Source organism: Dendrobium catenatum, unplaced genomic scaffold, assembly GCF_001605985.2.
Source record: "Dendrobium catenatum unplaced genomic scaffold, ASM160598v2 original_scaffold_209899, whole genome shotgun sequence".
Lineage (NCBI taxonomy): Eukaryota > Viridiplantae > Streptophyta > Magnoliopsida > Asparagales > Orchidaceae > Dendrobium > Dendrobium catenatum.
The window spans coordinates 1,192,178-1,201,766 of NW_021528311.1; the positions used below are offsets into that span (position 1 = coordinate 1,192,178).

The following is a 9,589-nucleotide window of genomic DNA, read 5'->3' on the forward strand; positions in this document are numbered from 1 at the left end:
GAGGAGAAGCTAGGTGGCTAGAGCGATCTGTGATCTCTCTTTTTGCTTCCTTACTTGGGGTCCCCCCCCCCCCCCCCCCCCCCCCCCCCCCCCCCCCCGCGCACACTTTCATGAGAAGTGAGGGGTCTATTTATAGATTTTTGAGAGTGACATGGCCAATAAATAGGAGGAAGATCAAAAGTAAATCGAGAGTGGTTTGAATGGACGGCTGATGTCAATTCCCTTGATTATGGACTGTTTATTCGATATTTGAATGTCTTAATGATATCAGAATTCGACGATCTTGAGCTTGATGGATTCGTCTCGTCGAGCCGCTTGATTTGACTATAAGCATGTCACGTTTGGAAATCATTTGGTAACTCGAATTATGGTTTGAACCTTCATAATGTTCTTCGTGTCTTTGATTTGTACTCATTTGTGCTCGGATTGAGTCGAGTTTGGTGTCGTTGGGTTCGCATTTTTTGAGAGGTTTAGTTCGATTATAAGTTTGCTAAAATCAAAGTTCATATGGTCTCAATTTTAATTTTGAAAGTTTCCAATTGGATTTGCCTCAAGATTCGTGCCCTATCAAGATAATTTTTAGATTATATATTAAGAATATACATAAATATTTTTGTGGATGTGGTATTATATCTTTTATCGAAATATGGACCTTTAAAGCATAAGAATTCTTCGATTTTCACAACACTCTTGAATATCATCGTGTTAGCATGGCATCATTTCATTTTGAAGGACTAAGGCTACTAAGTACCAAGAGTTACACATGAAAGCTCTTTCTACTTCTTTTTCATCTCTCAACCTTAGGGCAAGGTTACTTTTCATGAAGATGGAAGTGCTAAGCAACAATATATATTTTTGGATTCAAAGTTAGTACAACAAGTGATGAGGACATCGTCAGCATTTTCGACGCCGGAGATCGACGGCCACGAGCATGACTTGTATTTTGTCATCTTATGTAGTAGCGTATTTTATTTTAAAGTTTTCCTACAGAAAAACACCTGGAGCAAATCTGGGCAAATTCTGGAGCAAATTCTCAACTGATCGTCCCAGGACGATCCCAGATCGTCCTGGACGATCCTGGAGCAGATTTTGATATTACATCTGTTGATCACCATCATCCAATTATAGTTGCACGACTACAATCTCTCGAACACAGTTGCTTAACTATAATCTCTCAATCGTTGTCGTTTGACTACAACTTTTGAACACTATCGCCTAACTACCATCTCCCTACCATCATCACGCAACAATTGTTGGTCCACACTAACATCAATGTCTGCTATTTTGTCACCGGTCATTGCTAACAACGTCAACCCACACTATCATTAATAAGGTCAATGTACACTATCGACACAAACAATGACTTCATACTTCAAAACCAATATTTCTACCGAAATTCTTGGTCTCTAATCTTTTTTCATCAAAGGAGAACGTTGGAACAAACAACAAATGAGCTCTTAAAGCCAACTTCAATGCCTCAAGGCTCTTCTAACTTTCACCATAGAATTCATTTTCTATAGTTTGTGTCTACTATATTATATTAATACATTCTCCTATTATCAGGAAGGGCATCATTTTTAATCAACAACATACATTAGTGGAATCATTTCAAGTGGGCTTGGTCCATGATTTTTCTCTTTATGGGTTTTCCACTCAAAAACTCTAGGGTCTATTACAAATCTTCTTTATCTCTATGTATGTTGAATCTTAATATAAAATTAAAATATTAAACAATTTATGTCTATTGCCATGAATATTCTACATCACAATAGAAATAACTCTCCAAAATTTGAAATTTAGGCCTCACGCAATCGAGGAGGTAGTTTCTATTGGAAAGTAGCACTCACTACACTTGCAACTTGCTAGATAGATACACATCCAACTAGCACTCAAGCTGTTAAGCAACAATATATTTTTTTGGATTCAAAGATAGTACAACAACAATGTCAACAATTGGTAAACAATTCAAAAAATCTGCATCAAGATAATAAAATATTTAAAATCTCTTATAGAAGAAGCAGGAAGCAAATCTATTAAAGATTAAGAGGACTATAACAACGGGCCAGCTATAACAAATCGTGGTTCAATTTATTTCAGCATTAAATTGGTCTCAAACCCATTGCATGGTCTTTTATTTTACTTGTATTGAACTAGCTAGTCTAGTCCTTTATTAAACCCAAAATTGGTTTATGTAAATATTATAAATAGAACCTAAAGGTTGTAATTGAATTTAGGAAATAAGATCTCTAGTTTCTTCATTTTCTAATCTCTCTTCTTCCCCTTCTTCTTCAGGAGTCCACATCTACTCAAAAGGTGCATTCCCCTTCTTGATGTAGATCAAGAAGCATAACAAACGATGCTCTCATTGCACTAAAAATCCTACTTCCCCCTCCTCCTACCGACCAGCAGTCTCCACCGCAGCCAACACTTCTTTTCAGCCACCAGCCCTCTTCTCTCCCCAAAAACTTACCTTGCCAACTCCTACCCTACTGCCCAGCACTCTCCACCATAGACAGCCCACTTTCCAGCCACCCCACATCTTCTCCACCACAAAAACTCAATTCTCCACCTCCTCATCCTTGGGGCGAGCAGTCTACATTACCACAGCCTTCATTTCAGCCTGCTAATCTGCTGCATTCAAGAATAACATCAAGAAATCAGCACCATTTAGATTCTCCGTTCACCTCCAAAAATGTGCTGCCTTCAAGAATCTGCCATCAGATACTATTTTCAGCTGCAAGAAACAGTCAGCGGAGCATCAGAATTGATCCTAGCATCAAGAATAGGCCCAGAGATCAGATTCAAGAACAGTTCCAGAACTTGCATCAGCTTCAGATTCAGAAATATGCAGCAATTAAGAGCCAGCCAGCTGCAAGATTCTGCAACCAAATGCTCTTCCAGCCCTCTTCTTATTGTTTTCTTCAACAAAACAGCTTTCCAAATCATTCCTCTTCAGTTTCCTGCAGCATTCCTGTCGCCACTCCAGAAATTCTTCCGCTACTTCATTATATTCAAATTTTAGCCTTCAAGTTCAAGAAACAGTCCAACAAGAACAAATTCCAAATTCCTGCATCAAGAACAACTGCAGCCCCAAGACCGACTCAATAAGAACAGGTCCAACATCTACAACATCAATAATAAAGCTACCATCCGTCATTCCCCGCTTGCAAATTTACTGGTTTTCTCTAGCATTCATCAGGTACCAATTCAAGAACCTTAAATCATCATAAAAAGTGCAAATTTTGCAGAAGCTCTCCAAAAAACACAAACCAATCAAGAATTACAATTCTCCAAAATCCAAAAATTCCTACAACAAGTGAGTGTTCAATTTGCCTCATTGGCTCATCACTTCAACAATTTCATGCTTTCATGCATTCTATTGACAAAAAACTTAATAGTTTGTGCATTGAACACCCACCTCTTCCACTCCATCTAGATCCTTCATCTTCCGTCAGCATCCTTGGTTCCGTCGATCGAATCCCTTCTCAATAGCTTCCTTTCATCTTGAAGGACCTATGACTACTTGGTACCAAGAGTTACACATGAAAGCTCTTTCTGCTTCTTTTCCATCTCTCAACATTGAGGGCAAGGTTACTTTTCATGAAGATGGAAGTGCTAAGCAACAATATATTTTTTTGGATTGAAAATTAGTACAACAAGAATGTCAAGAATGGATGAACACTTCAAAAAATTGGCCTCAAGATAATAGAATATTTAAAGCCTATCATAAATGATGAAGGAAGTAAATCTTTCAAAGATTGAGACCGCTACAACAGCTCATGGATCAACTTATTTTAGCATTAAACCAGGCTCAAATCCATTGCATGTTCTTTTATTTCATTTATATTGAACCAGCTGGTCTAACCCTTTATTAAACCCAAAACCGGTTTATATAAACATTATAAATAGACCCCAAAGATTGTAATTGAATTCAAGAAATAAGTTTTTAATTTCTTCCTTTTTCTAATCTATCTTCTTCCCCTTCTTCTTCCTTAAGGAGCTCACACCTACTCAAATGGTGCATTCCTCTTCTTGATGTAGATCAAAAAGTATAACACAAGCACAAAGAAAAAATAAAAAGCTTTAAAAATTGTTATTACATTGAAAGATATTCATTAGATTGTACGAAAAGGATAATCATTACCAACTATCATATTATATATACCCATGAAAATCAGTGGCATATAGATTGGAATAACCAAGAGATATCCCTTAATGAATCAATAAAACTGTTTGAGGTTTATTTTATTATGGAGATGGAGGCTTCTTATAAAGGCAATCTATTATGATTAATTACATCTCAGGACCCTAGAAAATAGTCAAGGTTAAGGTATTGTGCTTATGTTCCTTATTTAGTGAACAATGGCTTGAAAAGTCAAGAAGAGCAGTAGTTGAAAATAACAATGTATAATGGAAATAATGAATTTCCAAAACTAAATAATCTTATAAGGAAATATCTGAACTAAGAAGCTAAAGAATAAAACCTTTGCTTCTAATTTAAATATTATGAGATTTAAGGATTATCCTTTCACGGAAGTCATTAGAGGGGTGTTTTAGGGCAATTCAATAATAAAGATGCAGGGTCATAGTTAAAGAACCTTTAAATCACAGACATAATCCTCCTAAGAAACTCATTATCGTCCTAAAAAAAGGTCAAGAATTTAATAATAATAATAATAATAATAATAATAACAATGATGATAACTAAACACGATGGTGCTTGAATTGTCCAAGAAAACAAGGAAGAAAACAAATTGGGGCTTATATTTCTAGAACATCAGACGATATCTGTATCATCTGAGAACGCCTAAGGAAATGACAACTCAAAAACTTGTTAGTGCGTCACCACAAAACTGCGATTGGCTACATAACGACTAATAGTTTGTTTATAATAAACTAAATATTTTATCATAGCTTTGAGGGCACTTTATAGGCCTTTCCAAGTTTGCAGTTTCTGAGAACAAATTATGATTGGATATCAAGGACCAACGCCAGGAATGGCTTGAAGTGAAATACCTTCTCTATCTTAAGCTTATTGAAAACGTCCTGCAAAATCTTGTAATTCTGAATCATGTCATACTCTGACCTTGCATCAAAATTCACCTGAAAGCAAAGCAAATCTAAGTAATGCAAACGAAAACAACATTACAAATGAAATTTACGCAAGAAGAAAAACGACGCGATTACCTTGTGCATTGAAACAACCCCTGGATGGACCATATCCATCATCTGGCACTGGACGGCACCAGACGCAGCCTGCAATACATATAAAGACGGATGAAATTTAAACTCTACAAAGACTCTGATCAAACAAAACAAATAATCCTGCCAGAGCGCAAAAGTAATTGCAATCAACACAAAATTCCTAAAACAGCATCTCTTAATGAAAACCTTTCGCGCCCGCCGTCTGTGGAATCACCGATTCCTAAACCTCCTACGCAACAACAACAAAAATCATTTCCCCAACTTTTCGTCAAAACATCAAACCAATATCGAAAAGAAATAGTGCTTTCTCCTCGATTCCCACGCAATCCATCTTATATTTTAATCAACGTGCCATTTCTACACATTTCAGGCCAAATTTAATCATAAAAACCGATTCCGCCAGAAAAACTCAAAAACGTATATGAAATAAGGAATGGTCGTCCGATGATCGGACCGAGAAACAATAAAATGCTTGGGGATCGGAAAAATAACTGAGGGCAATACCTCCTCCACGCGCGAGAGACTGAGCTGAAGCGTGGCATTGATCCACGTAAGGATCTCGTTCCTACCCACGAAGTACGCCCCATCCATCATCCCAATGTTGGCGGCAGCCGCCATCTCGATTGCGCCGGCAATAACCCAGGGATTGCCGCCGGCGACACCGAGAGATCGCCGCCAAGCCGAATAAAAACAGAAAAAATGAGACAAATGGAGAGAGAAGGATAGAGCGAGGCTCGCCCGGCTGCCTCTCCCGGGAGAACCCTTCTTTAAAAATTAGTAAACTAGCAATCCGCGTATGGTCACCGTACAAATTGTTTTACCGTCTCTAATCATATGGAGATTAAAGATCGTTTGCTACGGTCGGTGGAGAAGCAAAGTGGTAAACGGTGATTTTAACATTAGTTCACCTGACGGTAAAGCTGATGAGCGCTTAAAATGTATCTATTGACTTTTGTTATCAGAAGAAAGTAAAAATGGGAATAATTTGAAGAGGTCATAGAGAAAGATTCCCTCCCAAATAACAGAATTATCATTAATATTTTTTATGATAAAATCATAAATTATAAAAGATTTTACTTAAATTTAATATTTTATAAATAAATAATATTTTTAAAAATATTCAATGACTTAGTCATAATTTTTTCACATTAATAAATATCCTATTCACTTAAAATGCTAATAGTTTGTTAAATCATTAGTAATAAATTTGATGCATCTCAATGTATTATGTAATTAAGGTTGGTTCAATTAATCACAGTGATTTATGTTAAAACTTTAAGTTATTAATAAAGTTATTTGTAAATCCCCCTTTCAAATTTTGCGATTTTTTTTCTTTTATTTATAACTACATATTCTATACTATATAACTTTTTTTTCATCACAATCATCATTATCATTATCACTAGCCTCAACTTATTATTCAGTAATAAAATTGAATAACTTATATCCAAACTATTTTAGAATTATCGCATCTATTTCATAATCATCTAATTTCATTATATACGCTCGTAATAAACACTATAATACTTACTTCTTTCAAAATTATAGTGATTTATACTACTGCAAGATTATAGAATTATAACGATGGAAATCGCTGCAACAAATAGCAATGATTTTAAATGTTGTGAAATATTTGCTACAATAACTTGATTAATTACCCCATCCATCTTCAATCTTAGCTAATTTACACAAACACAATCAACTTAAAGTTAATTGGAATTATGCCCGAAACTTTATTTGATCAACATTAGTCAACTCAAAGGCAATCTAGTCTAAACTGGTTAGCCTGAATTCTAACCATTCAAGGTAAGTTAACCCAAAATCGAGTTGGTATAGAGTCACTAAGCTAATGAGCTAGAATTATATATAATATATGTATGCCAACCCAATCAAAGAGTGTCATTCCAAATTCGACTTGGTCAAGACATAACAACTCAAGTATACTCTAATCAACTCTACTATAGCCGAGACATTGACCAAAGCTACAGACATCTCTATTCAATATAATCAATAAATAATCAACCTAAATTCAAGCTGTGTCCGCGAGTCCCGCCCTAATCATAATTGTCTTCAATAAAACATAATCGATTGAGTCAATTAGCCTTAAATTGACATAGTAACCAGGTTAAACATCATTAGTTGGATGGTTACAATATATTTAATCTAATTATAATATGAAAATCATTTGTGGTACATATCAATATCTTCTTTGTAGATTATTAGAGGTATCAATATAGATCCGTTTTTTAATATGTCAATCTAAATTGGGCTCATCTCAAATTAGATTGCCCTTAAACTAAGCGAATAAGTGAATGATATTCAAATCAATTTTCTTTTTAATATTAGATTATCCTTCAGCTAACAAATAAAAATATTGCTTCCTCTCAAAAAAAAATAAAAAGAATTTTTTTATACTTACTTAGTAAGTTGTAAATGATTAGGTACATAAACTTAGAAGGAAAGAAAGCTAATGTTATATTATTGCAAATGTCAAACAATATGAAATGAAAAGTGTTAGACATTTTCTTTGTAGTTTCATTATTTGACATCTCATATATTTTTTCTCTCTTTAATTAAAAAAGAAAAGAAGAAATTCTTAAGATGCTTAAGTGATTAACATTGTGATTAATACTGAATATACTGATCATTAGCACATATAATTTTCTTAATTAAGTTCTTTTTTTTTAAAATCCTCTATTGATATTTAGGAAAGGAGTTGGTTAGTTTATTGAATGGAGGAGAAGATGTTTTGGAGGGATTTTTTTATTAAGAATCTGTTTGAAAAAGTTTATATATATATATATATATATAAATGGCTATCATAATACGAATATAGTTTATTTTATTTATTTTTTAGTTCCTAATTTTCATTAGGTGTGGTTTGATTTGAAGTAAAATACGTATAAAATATTTCAAATGTAGAAGTTCTGAAATTTTAGGTGTTTGATTTGAATTAAAAGAAATACAGAGTAAGGTTATGAAATATTTGAAATTCAATAAATTAGATCAAATTGGATGTGTTTAAATGCATCGTTGTTGCGGGCTAAAATATACGTAGTAGTAGAGAGAATTTTTCATCTTTGCGTTGTACGGATATCCAACACATAAATAGAGATCTCAAAAGCACTAGGTTTTTTACGTGGAAAACCCCTGAAAAAAGAAAAAATCACAAGGCCACCTAGTCGAAATGATTTCACCATTGTTTGAATAGGTTACAAAAATTGAGCCGCCTCGAAACTTGAGGATGGTGAAATTACAATAGTTTGGAGACTTAAGCGGAAATCCGGCATCAATCGACAGCCAAGTGGAACTCTGGTGTAAGTTTTCTATAGGGCGGAAGTCCGATGATGATCGGTAGTCGTGCGAAACTCTGAAGTCAGTCCGCGGCCTGCCAGAAGTCTGGCAACAGTCGGCGACCGGGAGAAAGTCCTGTGTTGGTCCCAAAATTAATTTCGGAAGTTTCTGATTCAACTTTACCTCGAGATTCGTATCCCATCAAGATAATTTTTTGATGATATACAATAAATTCTCTATTATTGCCGCTATGGCATCAAAAAATATAATGCAATTTTATAAATAATTAGATTTTAAGAATTTTCAAATAGGCTGTAAATTCTCTGCTATTAACACTGTAGTAGCCAATAAAACTGGAGTGCTTTATAATAAAATAAACCCGGCTTAAAAGGGGTGGGATCAGCTTACAAACCCCAAATAGACTGTTAAGCTGCCATTACCACTAATTAAAATTCATCCCAAGTAAAATTCGTGAGACCAAGTCATGATAACGTAATGCTGAGCTGCGATCAAACATTAATTTTATATTAAAGAAAATTATAATCAAGACAATTCTATATAGTTTAGACTTGAGATTTATTTATGTATTAATTTTCATTTACTTTATAAGTTAAAATAATTGGTCAAACATGTAAATCATAATAAATTAATCAGCCTATTAGCTTGTGTAAGTGGTTTTAATTGTAATTAGAATACAATATTTTGATACATGATTAAAATTTCGAGGGCTGGGATTTTGGAACAGTTTTATGAGCTCGAGCTTGTCTCGAGCTCGAGCTCAACTCATTTAAAAATTTATAGGTTCGAACTCATTTGGAAAGCTCAAGCTTGAGTAGATTATTAAGCTCAATTTCTTGGTTTTAAATTACAAAAAATGAAATTTGTAAGAATTTTTATTTTTAATATATAATAATTTAAAAATTTATAGGTTCGAACTCATTTGGAAAGCTCAAGCTTGAGTAGATTATTAAGCTCAATTTCTTGGTTTTAAATTACAAAAAATGAAATTTGTAAGAATTTTTATTTTTAATATATAATAATTTAAAATTATTAAAATATATTATATAATGCTAATTTAAATTAATTATTG

At 34.0% G+C, this 9,589-nt stretch overlaps 1 protein-coding gene and 1 pseudogene across 1 annotated transcript; one reads left to right on the top strand and one right to left on the bottom strand.

Annotated features, from left to right (window-relative positions):
• Positions 1-4,965: 4,965 nt before the first annotated feature.
• Positions 4,966-5,968, bottom strand: LOC110096247 (microtubule-associated protein RP/EB family member 1A-like). Its single transcript, XM_028692460.1, has 3 exons — positions 5,710-5,968; positions 5,188-5,256; positions 4,966-5,103 (listed from the first exon to the last, which is right to left on the bottom strand). Exons 1-3 carry the CDS (start codon positions 5,821-5,823, stop codon positions 4,966-4,968), a joined length of 321 nt encoding a protein of 106 aa, XP_028548293.1. The 5' UTR covers positions 5,824-5,968.
• A 33-nt stretch (positions 5,969-6,001) lies between these two features.
• The window catches only part of LOC110096257, a 14,734-nt pseudogene continuing 11,146 nt past the window's right edge, over positions 6,002-9,589 (top strand).

Excerpts from the sequence above, each read along its gene's own strand:
- LOC110096247 (XM_028692460.1), bottom strand. The coding sequence starts at position 5,823 with ATGGCGGCTGCCGCCAACATTGGGATGATGGATGGGGCGTACTTCGTG. Across the intron at positions 5,257-5,709 it reads GTCTCTCGCGCGTGGAGGAG|GCTGCGTCTGGTGCCGTCCA; the intron begins GTATTGCCCTCA and ends TATGTATTGCAG. Across the intron at positions 5,104-5,187 it reads GGGTTGTTTCAATGCACAAG|GTGAATTTTGATGCAAGGTC; the intron begins GTAATCGCGTCG and ends CTTTGCTTTCAG.